This window comes from Myodes glareolus, chromosome 4 (assembly GCF_982192425.1).
Source record: "Myodes glareolus chromosome 4, mMyoGla1.1, whole genome shotgun sequence".
NCBI classification, from domain to species: Eukaryota; Metazoa; Chordata; class Mammalia; order Rodentia; family Cricetidae; genus Myodes; species Myodes glareolus.
In genome coordinates, this window is record NC_142029.1 from 76624178 (window position 1) to 76649033 (window position 24856).

General features: G+C 42.6%; 1 protein-coding gene across 6 annotated transcripts in view; it reads left to right on the forward strand.

Annotated features, from left to right (window-relative positions):
• Cadm1 (cell adhesion molecule 1) overlaps positions 1 to 24856 on the forward strand; it is a 326714-nt gene that overhangs the window by 290371 nt on the left and 11487 nt on the right. The window contains exons 8-10 of one of the 6 annotated variants that reach the window (XM_048416807.3): positions 2116 to 2202; positions 12547 to 12579; positions 19589 to 19642. The exons of 1 other annotated variant lie outside the window; for it this stretch is intronic. In XM_048416807.3, coding sequence (XP_048272764.3) covers positions 2116 to 2202; positions 12547 to 12579; positions 19589 to 19642 — 174 coding nt within the window. The remainder of the gene's footprint in view (positions 1 to 2115; positions 2203 to 12546; positions 12580 to 19588; positions 19643 to 24856) is intronic. 4 more of the 6 variants (XM_048416809.3, XM_048416808.3, XM_048416810.3 and 1 more) reach the window with 4 other exon arrangements.

Below are 24856 nucleotides of genomic sequence, written 5' to 3' on the forward strand. Positions count from 1 at the left end.
AGCCCTCTGATTTCTGAAAGAGTGGCCTTGTGCTACCCTTCTTACTGAAAATGACCTCAGCAAGGACGTTTTACCTGATGATGGAATCTGATTCATTCAAGGTTTCCTGAACCAGATGTGAAGGACCAGATTTGCCCTGTAGTGATGGAGATCCCTGGACATGTACCATTTTTACATATTAAGAGGTCCTGGTGACCTCCCTGACATCTATCCCCTTGTTCATCTTGTCGGCCTTTTGGTTCATAATCATATCTTCAGATCACATTCGTGCTCAGTCTTATCATGTTGCACACATCATATGCTTTGTGCTATTGCATTTAGAAGAGGTTTTGAAAATAACATTAGAGTACAGCTTAGCAAGTCTTCCGAGTAGCAATATTGCTGTTCAGTGACAATACTATAATTGAAGCAAACAGAAAACGCACATTATTTGTCCCTTGGATGGACAGGAGGTACGCTCTGTACAGTTTACTTGTAGCGGATGGAGGCAGTGTCTCCCGTGCTGTCTGAAGTCTCAGGGCACTCAGCTCATCTGTCTCAAGTTGGCACCTGTCATTGATGTAAATGTGTTCAAACAAGTTGCCCAATCACAAAGACAACTTTCTCACCTGTGGCTTCCATAAAACACACCAAAGGACAAGACTGAAATGATGCTCAGTCATTTCTTATCCTGTTCTTTTAAAAAGGTAATTTAAATTTTAAATTTCATCATTTCTGCTTCTTAGGATGAGACTTTGCCTGCAGTCCTTTTTTTTTTTTTTGACTCATTGGAGACTGCATTAAACAACAGTTTAATTTGCTTGTTTCCCCATCTTCAAGGAGAAAAGCCTGTCATAAAGCAGAGCCATTTGCTGTTGATTCTTCCTTATCAAGTTCATACGAGTATGATTGTGTGAGAGGAGCAGTTGGTGAAGAAAATGAAAACCTTTGATTATTGATCAATGATAGACATCATTTCATGCAGACCTTGCAGCCAAGCACCGAAAGAGTCATTCCATCAACTTCCAGGAAGTTGTGCCAAACCCAGTAAAGGTGCAATATATAATTAAAGTTTTGATGTATTAATTAGACAATCCGAGGGCTCACTTGAAGATAAAAGGACCCCAGATGTGTCAGGGAGAAAAAGCTGACGTGCTTTAGATAAAATTTAGAATCAAAAGCCTTCAAATCGTCCTCTGCTCTATTACAGCAGAGTGATTGCTTAGTTCAAAGTCTCGCTGACAATTTAACACATTCAGTTTGATCATCTGGGCCTAGACTTTTTTTTTTCTTTTTTGCCCTTTTCTTATCCCCAAATAATTTTTGAGATGACAGAAATACAGTGTATCAGGTACCAGACAGAGGCTTCCTCTTGGGCTCCTGGATTTAAGGGTCAAACCTCACTTATATTTAGCTCTCTTGTTTACAAGGTGGAAGATGTTCTTTCATTTTTATCATTGTGGTCCACTTAGGTCAAGCTTTTAACATGAGCAAAGGCAGCTTATTAATATTTATAAGGTGTAAAAATTTATTGACTTTTAAAAAATAACATCTCAGTAAAAATCTCACTTGCCTGGAACTTGGTACTCTGTTCATGGTGACATTCTGTCTTCTTTGTACTTATTATGGATACAGAGGTGGTTTTCCTTCCTGCTGGGCTGTATTGATGGAGAATAATGAAGTTAGCATTTGCAGAGAGCATGTGTGCAATGCCACGTCCATCCTTGGCTGATCCAAGCCCTTTAAATGCAGCGGCTCCTTCTCCTCTTTCCTCCCATCTGTGAAGTAGAAAGGGACAGCCATTGTGCTTTCTTGGCACTGAGGTGACTTAGCCTTGCCTTTAAGATCTGGCAGGGTTAAGGGTTTTGAGCGTTTAGATTTTTTTCTCCCTTTTCCAGTTCTCATTTCATTTTTATTCACATCATGCATAAGAAAGCTGTTCTTCTTTTCTTAGCTCTTCCAACTGAGGCTTTGGGGTGTAGTTTCAGACCGACATCTCTGAGGGCAAGGAACTTGATGGTTTAAAGAAGCGAGCCATCCAACCAACATCTCAGTGTCTCCATGCCTTTGTTTGTCGTTACTGGTCATTGTTGTGTTCAGCATTGTGGGTTTGATTTTCTTTTTTTTTTTATCCAGATCCCCCCACAACTATCCCTCCTCCCACAACAACCACCACCACCACCACCACCACCACCACCACCACCATCCTTACCATCATCACAGGTATGGTACCTTCATCGCCATTGGAAATGTCCTCAATGTATATTGTCTTTCTGGTATAAACAAAGAGAAGCCTAGCTGTTCCCTGTAAGTCCTCTGAGCTTAACTGTTCCTTTACTTTGGAACTCCAGAGACACTCGATACTATACTCTTGAATTAAATCTTAAGGCTCTAGAAGGACCTTTAACATCTGATCAGATGACTCGCACCTTAGCGTGAGGCAATTCTTTTTGAAGCCTCACCACCCAAAGCAAAAGCACTAGGAAAAAATGGCAGCCTGGCTGCTAAACCCTCCAGTAGCTTCTGGTTGGCCCCAGCTGATGGACTGGTAAGTATTGCTGCCTGGATCATGTCCTGGCATAAATTTCATCTTAATCCACGTGAAGAAAGTACATGCACTAAATTTTAGCATGTGTCCTCGGGCCACACTATGGACCACACTGTCATCTGCCCTTCTCTAATGGGTGCCTGCTGGCAGTATGGCTACATGGGCCTCTTGTTGCCTAGGAGATTGCAGGAATCATAGGGAGCCAATTTTATCCAAGCTGAACACTCATGTGCACCTCCTCTTTTTTACATGGCCTCCCTTCTCATCCTGGTACCCCATGGCTCTCAAATAGTTTGGTGTTGCTTGATTGGAAGCCTTTCTTCTGGTCTAGCAAGAGAGGACAGCTCATGGCTTTACCATACCAACTCAAATGTGCATGGCTTGTTAGACCAGGCCTTCCCCAACTGCTACTTCCAAGTGTCCACTCTAATGGAGGAAAGAATCTTAAAAAGTGACTTTGCCACTTAGGTCTGTTACCAAGCAAGTGTCCAATGTCACTTTGAACCATGAGTCCAGCCTTTTCATCCTTGGACTCCTTGATGCACACTGAATATCTCACTTGATGCTTTTCATGTTCAGCTCTTTAGGAACCACCTTCTAGGATCACATTGATTTTTCTGGAGATGTTTTCTTTTCCATTTGCTCAAGAGTCAATGAGACGGCAGAATGCTAAGTATCCAGTGAAAGAGAAGGCCTCATCAGTAGATATTACAATGGACCGTCTAATCCAAGTTTTCTTCACTTTGCAGCTATTGCCGTGAGACAGAGATCTCCACCATAGCCCGCCACTGAAGGGCTTCCTAAATACGGGCTACAAGCACATCTGTGCCTATACTAAATGTTACACCTTCTGAAAAATCCATCAATTAGTTTTGTGTCTCACTTTAAACCTGGCTCCATCTAGAAAGTTTGCTTCCTAGTTCTTGTCTGTGTGTTTCTCCTTGAGCTGTCAGTTCCCCCTGCTTCTTAGTGCATTCAGTTTTGTGTGTAGTAGACCAATCCCTGGCATCTTCTGTAGTGTTCATTACCACATCAAAGATGTTCCTCCTCCTCTACTTGGATGTCTACAGCAGTCATACTGCTGATGCTTCATCCTAAGAATTCAGTTCCTCGTCTCTTATCTAATTAGTAAACTGGACTGGGTGTGTACTTTTGATTGTGTTTGGCTTGGCTGGCATTGCTGGGATGGAACCCAGGGCCTCTGGCATACTAGGCAAACATGTACCACTGAAATATATCCTCAGTCCTTTAGGCATGTGCTTTTCTTACCAGCTTACATAGTAGTTTCCTGTGAAAGGCCTTGGGATGTCAGAACAAATAAACAAACGGTGTAGGTATCACTAGCAGTATGTTCATCTTTGGCAAAGTATGACCCAGCCCTTATACCTCCCATGGTAGAAGATACTATTTAGGTATCTGTAAGGGTTTACATCTGAAGTCAATAAAGTTTTCACTCATTCTGTGTATAAACCCCCCGTTTTTCTTGAATGTGAAACAACACTTTCTCACATGTGTCTGGCCTCATCACTGACTTAGGTTTTTGTTTTTGATTTTTTTTTAAATAGGACGTTAGCATTTCCTGACTCTTCTCCATCACTACAATCAATCTCCCAAAGTCATCCGAGTTGTTCTAATTCACAGCTCTTAATCTTTTGCTCCCCAGGACCTCCTCCTCTTCTGAGGTCCTGCAATATCTACAACTCACCATGATCACAGTTCTGCTGGCCCAGACTTGATCTAATAAGAAACTCTTAGAATAAACAACACCATATTTCTGTCCACATCAGAGATGACTTCAATCAGAATGTGTCTACTTCTGTCTCTGTTGCTGACCTCTCCATTCAGAATAACTCAGGATGATCTCACAGGTGCACCTCAGTCTGTGGGTGTTAGCTCTTGAATGCACCCGTAGTAATGAATGCTCAGATCTTCAGTGTCACACCCAGGAGTCATTAAACTAACATTGCTACTAAAACAGCCTTACAGAATCCGTCACCTTAACAGAAGTGATCTTTTAGGGCTACTGTGACTTAACAAGTTACCTTCTACATATTTATCTTACCCAGAAAGCAACCTGTAGAATTTAACATTTGTCCTCTTCTCCAAGCAGATTAAAGGTTATGGACTTGGTTCTGTGTCCCATTTTAAAGGTTCAGGCTAACCTCTAGATTTAGATTGGTTCCTAAAGAATCTTCCAGCCGGGATCCTGACAAATGGATAGCTAAATTAATTTCCACTCCTCTCTCTTGTACTGTTTGGTACATTTACAGTCACCATTAGCCTTAAAAGCTTCAACAGCTGAATCCAGTGACAGTAACATAAAGCTGGGGCTCTAAAGGAAAAAGAAGAAGCAGTCACAGTCAGCTATTTCTTTCCTCCTAAGTCAAGCGCAATAACTGAAACTCATTCCCCTGGTCAGGGTTTCATTACCAGGAAAATGTACAAATGCAATAGAAAAAAATATTTTTAAGCTCAAAAGGTCCCAGTTGGTTTCTGAATTTTCCATAAGAAGCCTTGCATAGCTATCCCCAATCTTCCCCCACCAGGATAATGGAATTGTTCCCCTCGTTAGGAAGGCAGGCTGGCATTCTGTTCCGAGTCATCTGACTCTCTCAACACATGCAACAGCTCCATTCTGAACCCTTAAAGGGGAGGACCCCTATGGCCTCCAGCTCTTCTTTACCCCCTCTCCTCACTCTTACACACTGTCCTCTCCAACTGAAGCACATCTGGTGATATGTCAGTCACACCTGAAGGGTTGCCGTGTCTAAGGAAAATTTTCTGCAGGTGTTAAGAAGTGAAAAGAACACACAGGCTGGGTATGGTGTGCACACCTTTAATCCCAGTATTTGGGAGGCAGAGGCAGCTGGATCTCTGAGTTGGAGGCCAGCCTTGTCTCCAAAAAAAAAAAAAAATAGAAGAAGAAGGAAGAATATTCGTTATCCACCTGCCATATCAACAGAGTTGTAGCCTTACCATTGACATTCTATGGCCTCTCCACATAAGAAACAATTTGAGGATAGAACTGGGTAAGAAGCCACGTAGAGCCTCGTTGGCATTTGCCCTAAAGTTCAAAAGTATCGCTCTCATCTTTCCTGCTCATTGACGTTAGGATCAGTTGGTTCTGCTCAGCTCTTGGCTTTGGGAAACTCCCACCCTTAGTGTTTTATTTTTTGTCACATCAAGTTGTCCTTGGGGCTTCTTCGTTTGTGAGAGTATATGACATGACACGGGAGAGCAAACCAGATGGACTGCTTGACCTTTCTTCTTAAGAACCCCATGTTTTGGGGCTAGTAGTGGTCCCTGTCTCTGTGCCTGGGGATAGCTGTAGCCTCTTCCTCTCCATTGGGTCAGGCTGCCTTTCTGACGCTTCCTTGGAAAGCGGTCTGTTTCTCTCTTTAATTAACCTGGATCTTGTATCCTACCTGGTGGAGTCCTGACTTGAGTGCTTTATGGAGAGTGCAGGAACAGTTCTCAGCATTCAATCATACACACTCCTAACAGTTTAGATACAAATTCATGCCAGGGGGAGCTCAACCTGTGGGTCGCAATGTACATGCAACTGCCATAAATTAAAAAAAAATTAAAACAGCCTTAGAATAAGAATGAATAGCTATAGGGCCAGATTGTGAGACACATTTAAATATGCTTTTATGAGAATGAAGTAGGTCATTTCTAAATGAGTTTTTCTCTTTTTTTAAAGCATGTATTCAATTAAATATTTGGTGTTTCTTGGAAAGGAAAATAGCAAGGTTTTTCTTATTGGTGTCAAAGCACTCAAAATCCAATATACCTGGGAGGAAGTGGCTCCTAGCCTCAGACCCTTGTTATTATTTGGGTTTTCACAGCTTGATATCATAGGGTTTTTTTTTCCCCAATGTTAATGTGAATTGGGTCATATAAAGAAGGCAGACACAGGCTTTGTCCTTCAGTGGCACTGCCAGTAAGACACCAAGCTTGCATGCCGTGTCTTAGATGTAAAGGAGAGGACACGTGTGCTTGGTGCTAAGTCTATAATGTGGCCATCTAAGTTGTCATGGAGCTTTGTTCCACATAAAGGTCTCAGTTTCCCAAGTCTCATCCTAGTGATTTCTACCATGCGCTACTGGTATTAGCAGGGTGCAAGGGCTGTAAGCTGATCTGCCTTTCGATTGCATTCCACAAAGATTGAGCGCACAGTGTGTGCAGAGAAGGACTCTTAAACCCCTTCCTGTGCAGCTGAGAGATCCCTGCAACCTGAGTGTTAAGTGTCAAAGGCAACAGGTGCCACAGGAGAGCATCACAGGAGTGTTCTTTGCTCAGCGATGTCAAGGAAGAGGTAGAATGCAGATACGAAAGAGTAGCATTTGGAAGTGAAGCATGAGGAACCCATGTACTTCCAGCATCTCTCTTCAAGGTGTGTCTATTGATGCTGCCTAGGGAAAGCCCCCCTTTTTCTAAGAAACGCACATCCTTCATCCTAGGACGTTTACTGAACTGTCTTCTTCCTAGGTTTGGCGTTTACACCATTAATACATGAGTCTTGCCTCATGTACTGAACACTTACAGAGTAACTGATATGCCAGTATGCCTGAGGACAGGAATATTATTAGGGCACTAATTAATATTAATGAGCATCTTTTTACCTAGTATTCCACCTTTACATGTCCATTTCTTTTCATACTGTCCTGTCTACATTTTCATTTTGTCTATTGCCTCATTTATATCTAGCCAGCATTGACCCATGCTGGCTTAGGAAGGAGCAGAAGAAAGGACGAGAACCGCAAATATTGAAAGTCATCAAATTCAACTTTTTTTAAAATAGAGTGAGGGGTGGAAAGTGAGGTGCGATGTCTTCATTCTACTATTTCTATCCTAGTTTTCCTAAGTGTATGTTCTTTATTTAAAAGTTGATCCTGGAGATAGAAATCCAACTGGTTTCCATGCCCAACATCTGTCAGCAAAGCCATAAATAATAGTAGCACGAATACGGATTTCTTGAGATTCAGACATGATACCTGGAGCTCTCCCAGCAGTAGGAATATGGGGATGAAGAGCACAGTCTTCCAGGATCTCATGCAGGATGAATCTCAGTCAGCCTTGCAGAGCCCCCATCCTTTTCTCCCGGCCGGCACACTCCCTGTGGCAGCACCCCTAACCCTTCCTCCCCTGGCTCGAGTCCTGACCCCTTGGTGTGTTCCCACTTTCATCCAGAGACATGCCTTAGGGAAACCACTCTACAGATTCCGATAATTTTGCAGAACATCTGGTTTGCAAATGAGAAGGTCTCTGGGGCATGGGCTGCACAGAGTGAACAATTTTGAAGAAGCTTTTAACAAAACTTGAACTTGCTTAACGACAACAACAAAATCAGCTCCCCTTCCTGCTGTTCTGGGGGCTCACAGTCTCTTCACTCTAAGGGGAAGTGACACTTGGAAAGTATGCTAGGGCTGAGGAGGTGGCTGCATGGGTAAAGTGCTTGCTCCTCAAGCATGAAAGCCTAAGTTAGGATCCCCAGCACTCATGAAGGAAGCTAGGTGTGGTAGCGTGTGCTTGTAGTCCCAGCACTTGGGAGCAGAGACAAGAGAATCCCAGGAGCTCACAACTACCCAGGCTAGACAAAACGGTGAGCTCCAGGTTCAGTGAGATACTCTGTCTATAGATAGATAGATAGATAGATAGATAGATAGATAGATAGATAGATAGATAGATAGATAGATAGATAGATAGATAGATAGATAGGGTGGGAAACAGTTAAGGACATCCTGATGTTGACCCCTTGTCTCTCCATGCACCCATACAGGTAACTACATACACACTCTCTCTCACTCTCACACACACACATAAAATAGCTTTCTTAGGACACTTTGGTTTAGGCTTTTTAGCTTTGCTCTATTCTTATCCCTTTTCTCCATCATTAAGGAATGGTAGGTTAAATCAGCAGAACATAGGTAGCAAGGAAATTAATTAAAAACCAATAGAAAATAAATTTCAAACTCAAATTTCCCAGAACTTATTTTTGCTTTCAACAGATTTCAAATAAGTTAAAGTTGGGGGAGAAAAAAATACTCATATTTAATATATATTGGCAAGCACAGCACAACTATGAAGTAAAATCATCAGGGGAATTCTTTGCCTGCCCTGGTGCTGAGATTTAAAGCCCCTCCATAGCAGAGACTGAAGAGGAATTCAATTAAGAAAGCCCGTTGGTTCCATATTGACTTAAGTTAAGGAAATAAACTGGAGGAAAGTGTATTAAAATGTTGCCAGAGTGCTTGTCCCACTTCCACCTTAGCTTATGGCTGGCAAAACAGGAGAGGTTGAATTCTGTACAACTCAACCCGGCTCCAGGGTAAGCTGGCTTTTCTAGGTTGTACCCATGGCATTTTCTCACGTCCACCCTGGTCTCACATAGCCACACGCTGCCTTATTGCGACTCTGGGTCGTGATGCAAGAACAGCAGAGATCAATTGGTAAGAAAAGTGAGGTAGTGAATTTAATTTTGTCCTAGGATTTTCATTTTCATTTATGGCACCCGTTGTGTTTGAGACCATGGACTAATTTATGGATTAGTTTTAAGCCCCCAGTCTGTCACACTCAATGAACAATTCTAAGTTGGAGAGAATCCATCTGAAAGGATTAGAACAGGCCACAGTGGGGCTTACACATGACTGTTTCCACTAAATATTGCCCAGCTGCCTCTCAGGCAGGTTGTGGGTTTTTTTGGTTTTTGTTTGATTTCCCACACACACACACACACACACACACACACCCTGCTTCTTGGCTACTTGGTTAAATGGCTACAGTCTCTAATCTCACACATTGTCATAACTTTTTCATTTTGCAAATATCTTGTACTTCAACATGGAATATGTGATTGTTGATTTGAGGCAGGGCCCCATTAGCAGTTTGCAGGACTGTGAGCCTAAGAAGGGACGTCCGTGTTGTGGAATGAGTGCCGTCCAAGTCAGTGTGGGCCCTAGCTCGCCTCCTTTTGATTGTAGAATCATAAAACTATGAGTACATGCCGAGTGAGACTTTATACATTCAGCATTTGTGAGAACGGGGATTGACTTGGTTTTATTTGTTTGTTTCATTTATTTTAAACATATAAAATAATATACAATCCATTTGTCCTCTCTATAATTAAAACTAGAGACAATGGTTTAACCTTTTTGTATATTAGAGCCAATGTCTCCCATTCTACTTTTTGTAACCATTTTTTTCATAGACCTAGCCCAAAGATTTTTTTTTTTAAGACAACACATGAGGTTTAAAGAGGTTTGTGAGGGCAGTCAGACACTAATCAAACCCTTTATTGCAATTCTAACTTACACTGGCATGTTTGCATTTGCCCACAAAACTAAAATATTATAAAATGCTCCAGTGACCACCCCAGAAGCCGATTCATGGGGGAGGACTTGCACTTTTCTCCATTTTCTGAAGATACCCTAATAAATCATGCTTCACAGCTCTGTACTCACCCAGAGCCAAGCTGTCTATGGTTTCTGCATGGTGTCATAATGCAATTATGAAGGAGAATTAGATCCTGTCCTAGTGCTGCCCCCCCCCATGGGGAGCACACAGTCACGTCTAAAGCATTTTCTCTTCTCTCTTAACTCGAAATAGCCTCTGCTCAGGTCGCACACCAGATGCTCTGTGAGAAACAGAGTCAATAGCTCCCCAGACACACTCTTAATCCCGATTTAAGCCCCATACCCACCTGTGTTCCGGCTGCAGCGTCCCATCCATTGCTGCTCGTAGGTTTGCCGTTTCCAACTGCAGTAATCATGTTGTTTGACTTGAATATGTGTTTGCTTAACTGTTTTAGAGTGTTTTTCCTTAATAGCCCTTTTCTCTTCTGTTGAGTTCAATTGATGGATTTCGCATCCCTAGAGTTGGGAGCAAAATGCACTGTGGTCATGGCTGCATTTATTGTCTGCTGCCCATGTAAGAGCTGACGCCTGGCTTCATCTGGTTTAATTTTGTCATGAAGCTGACATAATGTTGTAATACAGGAAGACAGTAAATTGGGATTGTTGGTCAATGCTCAGATCTGATTTCTGAGTCTTTTAACCCTAATGTTTTAATCCACTCCCTTTTTTCATTTTATGTTAATAATTTACTTGGTCAAAAAAAAAAGGTATGTTAAAAAGTGGTACCACAAAAATAATGAGCCAAAGCATTTATTGCTTTTTTCTTCTGTTTTGGAAAGAAGCCAATGCCTTCCCATAAAATGTATTACATGCATATGAATGTTTATACAAATGTGCCTTTGATCCTGTCCCTCAAATTTAAAGTGCCTCAAACTAGTGTTGGACTCAAATGTCTCAACTATGGAGATGCATCTGTCATCTTTAAGGATCTGGTATAGGGTTCGTTTCACCTGTACAATTTCCTGTGTTTTCACTGCTATTTTAGGCCCACAGACTTGACTTATAAGTAAGTATTATATTCTTCTGCAGTGTATTTTATGGTTTTCTCTCCTTCCTCTGTCCTTGAAATTTAGTGATCAGTTATATCAAGATGCATTGGCCTCTAAGACCTCTTATTAATTCTGGCTCCTTAGAAGGGCTTTGATTTTTTGATGGTAATAAGGCCCCTCTGTTGTCCCAGAAAGCATGCCAACTGAAGGGGAACACCGGTGTGAATTCATGTGTCATATTTATACATCAGAAGCTCCAGGCTCATTTGGCCTCCTCCACCAAAAAAAAAAAAAAGTTCTATACTTAATGTTCCAGTGCATTTAAACATTGCCTGTGTCAAGTTCAAGTCATTGAAAACAATTGGCAGCTAAAGACCCCTATCATAAAAATGGCAGGGGATTGCTTGTGACCTTTAACCCTCGGGATTCCACTTCACCAGCAGCAGCTCCTGACTAAGGAGGGGCTGCTAGAAGAAACGCACTTGAAAACTGCAGAACTGAGAAAGAAAGAGGGGCCTAGTGCGTTGACAGCAGAGTGAAGTTGGCTGTTTTTAAGAGGACTAGGGAAAGAAGGCCGTCATGTACTTTGTTAGCTAGTCGCCCCACTTCTGTAGCCAAAAGTAAAGAGCAAAATATCTCCTTGAGTGCTTTGGAGGCATTTTACTGTGAAGAGACGCTATTGCCCCCACCTGATAGGAACCAGCTTGAACAGCATCAGAAATAGAAGAGACAGGTCAGATGGGAGGATAGCTCTGTCTCCCGACCCAGCCAGGACAGCAGAAACCTGACAGCCAAACCTGGGGGTGTCATGTTGAACACAGCGATAGCTGGATTCTTGAAACTTGGAAATTCCCAAGTGGTGTTTGTCCAATTGTGTGAACACATGTGTTTTTGTGACAGACCTCATAGATTATAACGTATCTTATAGAACAAAGAATCCGGGCTGTGTGTGTGTGGGTATGTGTGCACACGTGTGTCTTGAACATGTTCACTCCCATGAATTGAACTTACCAACTAGCTTCTGATGAAATAATACAGTGGATGGAGAACTCGAATCTCTATGTTGCATATTCATCTCTGAGCATCTGGGCTTCAGCTGGAAAAATGGCCTCCTAATAGTGGTGTTGATTCCTGTGATGCTTAATTGCTAGTCCAGAAGCCCCAGCGCCTGGGTGGGTTGGGTTGAAACAAAGGCAATGTTTGAATGTCTGAATCCATTGTTTAACCAGCCTTCCAACTGAGCTTTTCTGTCGCAGTCCTGAGCTTCGATGCTTTAAAAACCATCTAGCGGCCACTGAGTTTGCACTGGTGTTTCTCATCACTTTGCATGTCCCCCTGACTATTGACTCGCAAATACATGTGTCCTGGCAAGACCCTCGGAACCAAAGAATTTACTGTTTTCCTCCCTGGCTCGCAGCTTTGAGCTCAAGGCATGTCTTAAAACAGTGCGCTCACTTCAGATGCTCTTTGCTTTTCATTTATTATTGCTTGTCACGCGGTGTTCTTTGAAAGCTTGCTCATATATTATCTGTTCCATTTTTTCCCATTCTCCCCTTTTTTGCATGCTGTTCCTCCTGTTTCTTCCCTTCCTCCAATCCTCTGTTCCCGTCTGTAGACACCACGGCGACGACAGAACCAGCAGTTCACGGTTGGTATCACATTCCTGTTTATCTACTTTCTCAGCGCTGCTGAGAGGCAAGGCAAGCCTGGGAAAAAGAGAAATGCAGTCTTCAAGGGAACTCACGCTCCAAATAGACTGATCTCAGAAATGCACCATGATTTTTTAATGCTTGACATTACACTGAGTCTTGTCATTTTTGTTGTGAGTTCAGTGGCCAATGGTTGCAGTGTGAGATTGAGGCCTCCCCTCTGGTGGCAAGCATGGCAGGGTGTCCATCACACATTCCTCCTTACTTATAAAACTATACCAAACCGTGGAATACATGAGACTTCAAAAAATATTTTTAATTAAATGGAAAAAACAGTATTTGTCTACGGAGCTAGCATCTGAAATAGAGGCCATGTTCCTTACCCACCAGCCTCCCCAGTCTCTCTATTCATTTAAGGTTATGTTTCCATTGGGTGGGAACCAACTCCCCAAGAATGTTCTGAGTCCATTTGAACAGCATGAAGTAAGGTTTTAATGCAGTCTTTGGTGTGTGGTACTTTTCAAGTCAAATAATAAAAGGTAGGTAGGTTAAGTTTTTTTGTTTGTTTTTAACCAAAAGATGAATAAAAACGGAGTGCATAATCTTCAGACAGGGACATCAGGACACCCTGTCTCTTTCCCCTGTCACCAGGGAACTACCAATGGAGACAGGTCTATTAACTTTTTTCCTTTCTTCCTTCCTTCCTTCCTTTCTTTCTTTTCAATCAGAAAGTGAGAGTCCTGTTTAATCTGTATATTATTTTATTACTCGTCTCAAATTTAACCTTGGCAAGATTGTGCTTAGAGTAGATATGTTAGTTTAAAGGGGGCTGCATTTTAATAACTGAATCCAAGAGAATCATTTGGAAAGGGCCTGCTTCAGTCACTTTAAATGCTGTGCAGGGTAAAAATCTATCACCTAAGTGACAAGAGGTGATCAGTCAGCTGTAGTGTTCATTCAACTTAAAGAATGGCATCTAGCCCACACTGACTTCCTTAGACAACTGTGTCTGAGGACTTAAAAGTTGGACATCTCTGAGTAAAAGCTGTGCTGGCTGCTGGAGAGCTTGCCTTACTCAGGGTCAGCTCAGCAGGGCTCTCACTCCCTGTCTCTCTCTCTCTCTCTCTCTCTCTCTCTCTCTCTCTCACACACACACACACACACACACACACACACACACACACACACACAGAGCAGCAGCAGCACAACCTGGAAATGATGGGGCTCTCCAGCCTACTCCCCACTTCATTCTGTCCTAATCTTCAGGCAGTAAGTTAAAGAGGCCATAGTCATGAGAAATCAGTCAGGTGTAAATTGTGTGTGTTCTAAGGTGATGTCCACAGAGCTGGCTACATCTCAGACTCTGCCCTCCACTGAACTTAGTGTTGAATAACTCCTGACATTTATTGATAGCTTCAGAGCTTTCCAGTGGTTTTAATATAGTTCAAGAGATTTTGTTTTATTCTTTTTTAAGTACTCTAAGTTTTGGGCTTCCTGCAATTAACTCCAGGGTCAAGTGCAACCTGGGTTCCCAAATTCTCTGACCTCTTTGAAGAAATAGCGACCATTTATCTCTAAAACCCCAAAGTTCCATGTTTTCAATCCCTCAATTAAATCCAAGGACTTGTATTTTTGGAACTCGTCCTTAAAGATCTAGATAGGGTATGCAAACTAGGAAACTTATCCTGGCCTAAAAATGGAGATATCACCTAGAAATCGATTCTGATTTGGGGCTACTCATTTTAATTAGGTCTGTCTCTTTAAACAAATCGGAAAGGGAAAGGAGTCTCTGGGCACTTAGCTTGGGATCAGTTAGCATACTGGTGGTAGGACATAGGTCTCTCTGCTCCAGGAGAAGTAGTCACTGTCTTTATTTGGAGAAGATATCATACCAGAGCCATAGGGTGAGACTTGGGTGTGAGAAGCTCATGGGAGAAAGCCAGCACAGCCTTCTTGTGCCTCCAGCTGGACTCCTTAGCAGTAAAGAGCCAGAGAAATGGTGGCTAAGCCCAGCTCACCTCTGCATTCATTCTTCAACTTGTCTCTGATCCTCATAGTCACTTCTTAAAGGGTCCCCCACTATTTTGGCCAGCTCAATCTTTAGCCCACAGCCAAAAGCACTAATGTAAACCAAAGTAATATCTGAAATTTTACTTGATGAAAAGGGAAGAAATTCTCCAAGTCCCTTTTAAAGGGTAACAGGATATGGTGGAAATAACAGACCAAGGAAGCAGATTAACAAGGACGTGATACTGTAGAATTGATCTGATCCTCGTACTAGAGACCCAGCTAGTCAGTGCAGCAACCGTATGACTGACATTCACTTGATGATGACCTTGACAAGGTCCTTATGGTGATGTGGTCCCAGAAAAAGTGGCTTGATAACTTAGCAACTGAAATGACAAGACATACTAAGTCAACCAGCTGTGGCCATCTTGTTGGTCTAAAAGTTATACTGGACTTACATATGGCTGTTTTCTCTCATTTACAAAAACAAAACAACAAAACAAAAAACATTTTCAGAATTTCCCTATGAAGACTCATTACAATTCTTTATTCAAGCTTGTGTTGCTAGAGTATGTATGAAGTTTATTCTAGTTGTTCCTATATGTTGATTGTTTGTTTTTACCAATAACTGATTGGAATAAGCATGTATTGGAAGGTTGGAAGTGCATGGGCATGACTCGAAACCAAATGGATTTTCTCCAAAAGAAAACCAAGTAGCAATTCACCACCATTATAAGGATCTCACTGAGAGTAAACATAAATGTGAGCAGAAGAATGAGTTTTGTTGTTTTTTTTTTAATTTAGGCAAGGCTGGCACAAGGGGTCTCTGAATAAGGATTTTGAGCATTTGTGGTTTTGGAGCTCATCCTTAAAGGCCTGCACAGGGAAAAATTAAAACAAAAACAAAAACAAAAAAACCTGTGTTGTGTGTGCATGTTGAACAATACATAAAAAAAAAAAAGAAACAAAAGAAAAACCACTGCCAAATCCTGATAGCTCGTGGTCAGAAGCTGCTGGCAGACATGCATGGGTGGTTAGCGCACGGGTGGTGTCGTCGTTATCCTGATTATTTTGTGTGTGGGTGCGTGTGATGGTTTTTGTCTGTCTGTTTCAGTGTGGGCACTTCTTTTTAAATGTCTTGTGCCTTGTTCTTTTCTGTCCTGTGTGTTCCCTCTCCCTTTCCCTCCCCTCCCCCTGGCCCCCATGAGGGGTCGGGTGACAGCATGCCCATGGTCTGGAATAGCGCTTGTGCTTCTGCTGCACTGCAATCAGCTGGCTTCTGGGTTGGGGCGCTCTCTCTCTCTCTCTCTTCCTCCCTCTCTCTCTCCATTTCCCTCTCTTATCCCCCCTCCCCCATCCCTTCTCCCTACTCTTTCTAACTCAGCCTGCCTTTTCTATCTGTTGAAACAGTGGAGGCTGACGATCTCATGGATTTTCCTATTCCACATGAGTCTTTAAATAGATTAATACTTCATTCTCGAATGGAGAACTCCTGAAACATTTTTTTTCTTTTTCGTTTGGTTTCAAAGTATTTGGCCAGTACTAGAGATCAAGCCCACACCCCAGCCCACTGCCTTTCTTAGGTAACTACCTCACGAGTCTCCCTGTCCCTGGTTTTTGACTAGTGCAGACCGTGACAGAATGCTGAAAACATTGTGTTATATCTTTATCTTACGTGGGATTCAGTCGTGGGGAAATTCTTAAGCCCATTTGAAAGAAGACTAGCCAGCAGTGCACGTGATTACAACCGCTATGTCCACCGTCTGTGTATGTACCTCTGTACATCTCTGTATGAGTACATAACAATGGCATTCAAGGGCTGTCATTCAGTCAAGGGACTCTGCAGACATTGTATGTTCTACCCAAGAACAAAGCTAAAGAGGTTTACGAATGGCTGCAGGACCTGAAGATTGCGTTGCAGCCTTGATATGCAGCTTGGAAACTATGTGCTGCTGTTTAACGGCGTGAACCAAATTTCTGCTAATGGGAAGAAGGGAAAAACTCTCCACAAAAGCTGACAAAGCAGGAAGAACAGGATGACTGAGCTTTTAGATATAAACTACCGGGGGCGTCTGAACTCTTATGGCTGGTGGTGGAAGTATCAGTTTCCATGACATGGCCAAGTGATCAGATGTGTGCTGCGTAGGTAAGAGAGAGACCGTCGCCTACTCTGTTTTTCCTAATGAGAATGGTGCTAAGGCCAGTAGGCCGAGGTTTTCTTTCCTAGGGATTTTATCTAATTGTTCTTTTCCATAATTTTCTGTAATATATATCTATATATGTGATAACTTGATGAATCAAATCCAGGAGCCTCTTTAGGTATACTTGATTTTTGCATTTATTGAAATGGCTAGGATTTCTAACTGATTCTAATTCTTTGAGGTTTTTCTTCTGGTTTAAAATTGCCACATTATAACCACTTTGAGAAGCCAGCAGGTGCTGTCGAGAAGGAGAAACAGCGACTCCAGAAGCGCACAGTGCTTAGCCTGAACCACAGCACCTGTAACACCAGAAAAGCCAAACATGAGTCTGTGCAGGAGAGGCAGCCTTCGTGCATAAATTCTCATGTCTGTTCCTTTGGACTTCCTTAATTACAAAACAAATGCAACAAAAGTAAACTTTCATTTGTTTAACGGAGTTCAAAGAAATGCATCGCGTGCATTTTAATTAGGCGTGACTAGGAAGAGCTTGACGAGATGATAGGAAACTTTGAATAGAAGAAGCAAGAAGTAATTTCCCACTTATTATTAAATCACAATGTTTCCTTTTGAGAAATATTCTCTGCTTTATAAAGTGCATCTTTGTCATTTTCTTTGAGAAAGTGAGAGGAGTCTAATTTTTAACGTGAAAGAAAAATATCTAAACCAAAGCAATTCTAGGAGGTAGATTTTGTGCTTCCTCGCTTGTACACCCAGTGCTATGGTAAACTCTTCTAATTATATTTATTCAGAAATCATCCAACTATGGCAGTGTGCTGTAGATTCATAAAAACAATTGCCCTGCAAAAACAAATTTAACGCCCCTGGCCTAAATGGCTTCTCAGTTTGGAACATAATCCAAGCAGGAGATTCCAGAAGATTTGGTATATCTTAAAATTTATGCCATTAAAAATGACAGTTTCAGCTTTAATGAGGTGTATATCAACTGTCTGTCGCTTCTTAATGGAAAACTTTGCATATCAATGATACTTCATAAACATATTTGTCTTTATTTTTTTAAAATTAGCTTTCTAGTGTCCTCCCCAAGGAAACAAGCCTTCAGCAGTAAAGTTGCCTACTTGAAACATCCTTGTTTAATGTGGTTCAGTGGGCACCAAGCACATATGTAGAACACTTTGATATTCATCGGGCCACATAGAAGTGAGGGATTAGTCTTCTGAGAACTGAAAATTCATAATTAACTACAGAGAACTACTTTATGTCGCCCATTTATAACAGTTATTCAAATAATTGTATTCATTAGTCTTTATACAATGGATCAAGCCAATTAGAAATAGAAACACTTTCAGCCAATCAGATTTCAGGACAAAGGGCTAGCATTTCCCCTCAGCTGCCTCTATAATTTATTGCATTACCACGTCCCCTTTAGTTGCCTGGTTCCATAGCTGCGGGACACCTGTGAACTCTAAACATTTTTGTGTTGATTTGGCTTGTGCTCTAGAGTACTCGGCACTCAGGGTTCATGTGAGAAACTCTCCTCTCTTAGGGCTGATGGTAGGCCAGCCTCTTCACGTACTCAGTCAGCTCGCCATGTTCATTTGGCACCTTTGTAAATCACCTCAGAAAATCCGAGCTTCGGTGTCCACTCATCCAAGCTTGTTTTAGCTCATTTGAAATAAATAGAAATGGCAGCCAGTCTGCCACTATGGCTGCCTTTCGGCTTTGATCAGTAATTGACCAAGGATGATCCACAAAACATTGATTCAGCAAATACTTACTGATAGGATAGTTTGTGCTGAGCTTCAGGGAGGGGAAAGATACAAAAATGAACAACACTTGTGTCTCTCTCCAAAGACCTTACAGCTGAGTTAGACCCACAACCACCTTCAAAACGACAGACACATGCTGTAAGACGGCTACTGTGGGGATTCGAGTACCTGGGGCAGTAAGTTGGGATTGAAGGAGAACAGCAGTGAATAAGCAAAGGCCACCTTGGCCGTCTTAACATTTTATGGTATTTAATAAACTTCCTTGAAAGATCAGCCGAGAAATAAGCATGAAGAAATGGGAGCCATCCCTAGCTGTAGCTCCCTCTGGTTGGCTACGCTCCTCTTGGCCTCACTTAGTTCAGAGCAGAGCTGGTGGAGAGCTGTCCCAGCTGGGCCACTTTGGGGTTGACTGGAACACCGGCATTTCAAGCCGTGCTTGATTATCTCCTGACCTAACTGCTTTTTCAGCTTTGAGGGTTTTATTTTTCTGGAATACTATTGATTTATGAAATTCTTCTTTTAAAAAAAATGAGTTGTGAATCAGATTTTTCTGATGCAGGCATAACCTGCAGTCTGCAGTTAGCAGATGCTGTACTGTTTTGAAATATGTGATCCAAGATCATTTCTAAATTGATAAATGAACTATGTTTGTCAGTATTGGCAAAGGGTTTCAATTCTCAGTGAAATGCGATAAAGCTTACATATGTAGCATCTAAGTACATTCATATTGAAGAGATATATCAGAGTGTCCACAGCTGACAACTCAGCTTCACTTTCTTCTTTCTGCATGCTTATTTGAATGAGTGGTTTTTAAACATTCACCCTCATGTTTCATGTGCTTTCAACAGTGGAGACTGAGGACTCTTTCTGCCTTATCATATATCAATAACAATTACGTAATTAAAGAAATGAACATATGGATTAATATATTCAAGCTCTCCGAAAAAGCGGGAGATAGCAAGAGATTTGGCTCATGTTTTCTTTTTTTAAACGAAGTCCATCCTCAGTTCTTAAGTGTCTTGTTTATGTCCCTCGAGGAATGAAAAGAAAAACGATTTGTTTTTACTTGTAAGGCCTTACTCAGTTGCCCAATTCCGCAGAAGAGCTGGACAGTGAGGACCTCTCAGGTAAGGGCTAGTCATTAGGTAAGGTGCTGCAGCGTCCAACCTGGGGGCTTTGTCCACTGTGACCAAATGACCACTCGGTTTGCTGAGCAATCAATGTGGGTGCTGAGACTAAGAAAAGAACAGACCATGTGTAGATAACTTCTCCGTTATGTCACCCACCTTTCTTTCCTACAGTAACAATGCGCTGTTGCAGACTGTGGCCTGTGCTTTTAACACAGTAGAGAACAAAATGCTGAGGCCACTCTGCTTGGTGACTTGAAGTCATGATTCCATCCAAGATGCGCAATGGCTCAGGGGAAATTTGGTTGCATTGTGAAGCAGTTGATGTTGGATTATGTGACATGATCTTAAAGTCCTATTGACTGTCTACTTCTGTGGACTAGACTAGAAAGCCATATTGTATACTTTGAAGTAGGTGGGAGAGCAGGACAGGGAGGAGGGGGCCAATTGTTTTGTCACGCACCAGACTGTAAACTAATTATCCACCTCAAACCTTTTTTACAGCATACTGAGCTCTTGCAAAAAGTAGGTTTCATGCTTGATTCCAGGATTTAGGTGTTACTAATCCAGAATAAGAAGCATGTCCTACAAAGGCGGGAGGAAGGAGATTTAAAGTGGTCAGAGCTAAACAATTATTCGAGCTTCCATGATGTCATGAGATTTCGGTGACAACTGCCTAAAGCTTCTGGAGCTTTTTGATTGGTCACTTAGTGAATCAGTGAGCAAGCCCCTTAACATTGCAGTGGAGAAACCAAGGCGCTGGCATGTGGTTGCTGACTGGAGCCCACTGGAAAACAGGGCTCCACATTACCCCTTCCCAAACAGCGTTCACTACAGCAATTTTGAATGACTGGTGCTTGAGGCGCCACTCTTACCTATACCTCAGTGGAAACAAGCTAGTACTCCCCCATATCTCAGAACACACTGGATGTGTTTCCAGCTGTGTGCTTCAGGCCTCACGAATACCTTCACTTTTCTGCTCTGTCCCTTGTGTCAGGGGGAGCTGGGCTTCTGGAACTTCCTAGAGTAGATGCTTCCAGGAGGCTACTCACTGGATCTGTCCCCTGCTTACACCTCTCTTCAGTAAGCACCCAGCTAATGCTTTCTAGGTAAATGAATGAATTCTAAATACCAGTGAATTTCAGTAAATAAATAGATCAGGAAGGTAGCCACCTATCAGCCATGCCATTTGTTTGCCTCTTTCTACTGATAGATACATTTAAAGAAGTTGCAAACGCATGAAAACAAAACATTTACTTTCTTTAAAAATAGAAGTAGGTAAGTCCTGCCTGACTCTCAGGCAGTGCCAGAAGTGAACAGCTGTTTGCCTTCCGGGTGAAGGGTGAAGGTGCTCTCTGTTCTGGCGTCTGAGGTCACCCCAGATACAATAACTTGACACGACTGGACCTCCCAGGAATCCTGAGAAAGTTCTAGATTTTCCCTGATCTCTCTTAGCGTATTTTCCCAACAAGGATCATTCAGACAGGCAAAAGGAGTTTTTATCCTCTTTAGGAAAACATGAGTCAGCCGGGTACCTCTTCTCCCAGCTTCATCAATTAGGAACACTGCAGGTCTCAGCCCTGCAACATGTTAGATGGGTCCCCACTGCAGTTCTATCAATCACCTAAGTCAGGAGCAATAAACCAACAACTGTTTGTGTTCATAATAATTCGGTTAAATTAATAATTACATTGCCCCCCTATTCCCTCCAGGACCGAGGCACTCCTATTGCTGGAAGTCATAAGTCATGTAGAACACTGATGAACTAGCGGGCTGGGCTGGGTTGCCTTTGCATCTGGTTTGATGAACTAATCAAAAACTGATTAGCACCTTTGTTCAAAGGGGATGCTGATTAATCAATTACTATTGATTGTGAGCTTGGCTTCTCTGGGCTGCGAAGAGACATCTAAAGGAAGAAAAAAAACAACCAATAAAAATTGAGCAGCTGTCATAGTGTTTAAATTTATTAAAACAAAATACATTATTTTTTATGAAGCTGTCTTGAAATGGGTCACTGAAGGGGAGCATATTGATTGAGAAAGGATGAACTTCTCAAATCTCTGTAGCCTGGAGACTGAATTCAATTATAATACAAGACAAACAGGTTAACACCCGCCTTAAACAGCCCATCAATAAATTAGAGTAGGTGTTGCCCATTTAATGCTAAACTGTGATAATGAATAATGCTACCCACTCCCTGCTGTATTGGGTAGAAAGTCCATCCTTTCCACATTAGGGATTAATGTTGCACACTTGCAGGTCTTCCCCTGCCCTGCTCCCACCCTCATCCTCCATTCACTGGTGCCTGCCTCGGTTAATGACAGCTTCAAAGGCAGCATATGGTGTGCAGCCCTCAACCAGCAACTTGAGATGCCCAGCTGATCCTCTTTTGTAATCTGAATTGAAAGACTCGGTGCCTAGTTTACAGATTTAATTATTGGCCAACTTGGGGGGCTTATCTGGCTCTTCCTTGAAACCTTTTATTTACTTTTTGGGTGTTAATTTTATTGATGATAGAGCTATACTAGTTTTGAATTGTTTTATCAATTACATCTGCTGTCTCTGAGACAGCTGGTGGTTATTGCCACCCGTGTGGAATAGAATAGCTTTAAGCATATTTATCCTTCTATTTTATTTTAAAGCTTTAACAAAAACGGTTCCATCTGACCCCTCCCTTCAGCAGTGGAGGGGCCTCTGGGAAAGATGGAGTGGAGTGAGGTGGTAAACAGCATGCCAGAGAGTGGCCCTCAGCACCAGCAGAGCTGCCCTTCGGCCACTGCTCTTGAAGCAGAGGCACCAAGAAGGCATTCCAGCACTGTTTTCAACTCTTGTTACCCTCCAAATGAGAAAGTGATCTGGAAAAATCCTCATGCCCTTCACAAGCCACAAAAACATACAGGGGAGGGGCAGAATCCTACTTGATTTTCGTAACCCTTGCATAGGTGTTAAGAGAAATCCTGATGAACTAGCTCTTGACTCCCTTGGTGGGTTGCAGAGAAAGCCTTTCTGCATCCTAGGTCTTTGTATCCAAGGATTCTCAAGCAAGGGACAGTATGTGAGCACTTGCTCCTGCACACCTGTGTCTACCACATGGGTGAACACATGCATACATGGGGATGTAGTCACTGCACTGGGAGAAGCCCTTCGGTTGGCACCACATGAAGTGTGACCCTTATTTGACAAACAGGCTGTTTCATTTCTTTGATAGATAATATGTCCACAAAGAAAGGATAGAAAGGGCGAGACAGTTAAGGTGTGTCCATGAGTCTTAGGTGTACTTTCATTTAGCTTGTATTAATATGCTCTACATTTCAGAAAGTTCTTTCATGTACATTTTTCCTGTTTTGCAGTTCTGAGGATTGAATCTAGGGCCTCACATATACTAAGTAATTTCTACCACTAAGTATATGTTGCCTAATTTTTATTCTACAAAAGTATTTGAGCTCTGTATGCTTGGCTCTGGACTGACCCATAAGACACGGTGGTGAATAAGACCCAGAAGAGTTTAGCCAGCCTTGGATTTCACAGGCTAGTCCTGCCACCCCATGATAACTTTCTGGTAGGGAACGCAGACTGGGGCTACCCCAGCTGGTCGTGACTGTGGGAAAATAATCCAAGTAGCAGCGAATGAAGAACTGGGACAGGAGAGGGTGGAGGCCAGAGCCCAGGGATAGATGAAGATGAACCAGAAGCTGTGGGGATCCTCTGGAAATTGCGGCAGGATAGCTTAAAAAGGGTTGTTGATTTACAAGTGAGGAAAGTAGACATCCATATAGACCCAGGCAATTTACGTGGACAGAGTTTAAACACAGTTCTCTTGCCTGCAAGAACAAAAAAAAAGTGGAGCCCTTTGGTTCAGGGCTCCCAGCCTCCGAGAACTCCACAGCTTCCTTTACTCTAGAGTCTCTTAGGCATACAATTCCTTTTTAGTGTGGACATCAGGCACGGCGCAGAGGAAAGCTGGGCACTGAGGGGCCTGTCAGACATCTAGCTGTGTGCTAACTGACCTGGAAAGGTAGTTCTAATCATTAAATCAAGTGCCTTCCCTTCAGAGACATCCATCCCTGCTCTGCTTTGATGTTTTCAGTGCCACTGTCCCATGAAGTCTCCAAAAATGATGGGATTAGTTCCCCCTAAGGTGACCCTAAGTGCCATTGTAAAATAATGCTTGAGGAGGGTAAAGACACAGACATTTTCTTCTTCAAAAGTAGAGTTTTGCTCCATGGTACACACCTGTGACCTCAGAGCCCGGGTTAAGTTTAGTGTGAACCAGTTCATTGAGGGAGCTCATGGGGCCCATGGTCAGCGACATTCCCACAAATGGGGTTCTGGATTCCCCCTAGTGCTGATCTTTCCCATAATCCAACATGCTACTGTTTTCACCTTGGAAAGAAAGGTGGCCACCACCAAAGAGACCTAATCTTTTCTCCAGACTAAAAAGTTACTAGCCACAGTGTGCAGTGTGAGTTCCAGTTCCACAGGTTGGACACTGCTTTGGGGTGACTTCACCATATTCATGATTCCATCCTCCTCACGCCCCCTAATGCCTGAGGCCCACCGAAGCATTTCTCTATAGAGACAGATTCTAGTGGGAATGCCTGTTTGGAAATACTTGACACTCTGTCCTCCTTACCAGGTTCCTCTAAGGGAAACTCCAGTGTCATCCTCAGTGCCTTCCCATGCCTTAAAGTAGAAAAGTCAATCCCACGGCCAAGTGTCCTGTTACAAGGAGAGCCGGGGTCGCTCTGAAAGTACCAAGTGTCTTGGGATTGGCATCCTGTTTCATGGAGTCATTTCTGCTGATGGTTAAATTAACTAAAACCAAGTGACTGGAGAAGGGAGAGCAATCAACATTTTAAAAGACTTATCCTAATCTTTAGCCACAGAATGGTTATCATTACATTCCTCAGATGGTGTACCAGAATCATAGTGCGTGTCCGACGGCCCTGCTCCCTTCGTCGCCGTAGAGAACAGTGAAGCCGTTAGATGCTGCTTGCATCAGTTCTGTATACGTGAAAAGAAAGCTTGGTCACCATTGCTCCTAAAGAGCTGACAAATATTGACCTAGGATCGGTGATAAGAATCAAAAAGATCCTCCTCAGGTCTTCATAAAGCAGACTGAAGCTCAGCAGACACTGAATCCTGATGACATGCCAAGCCCTAAGCCAGATAGGCACTTTCATGCACAGCCATGCGCTGGCCCCTGGCAGAATA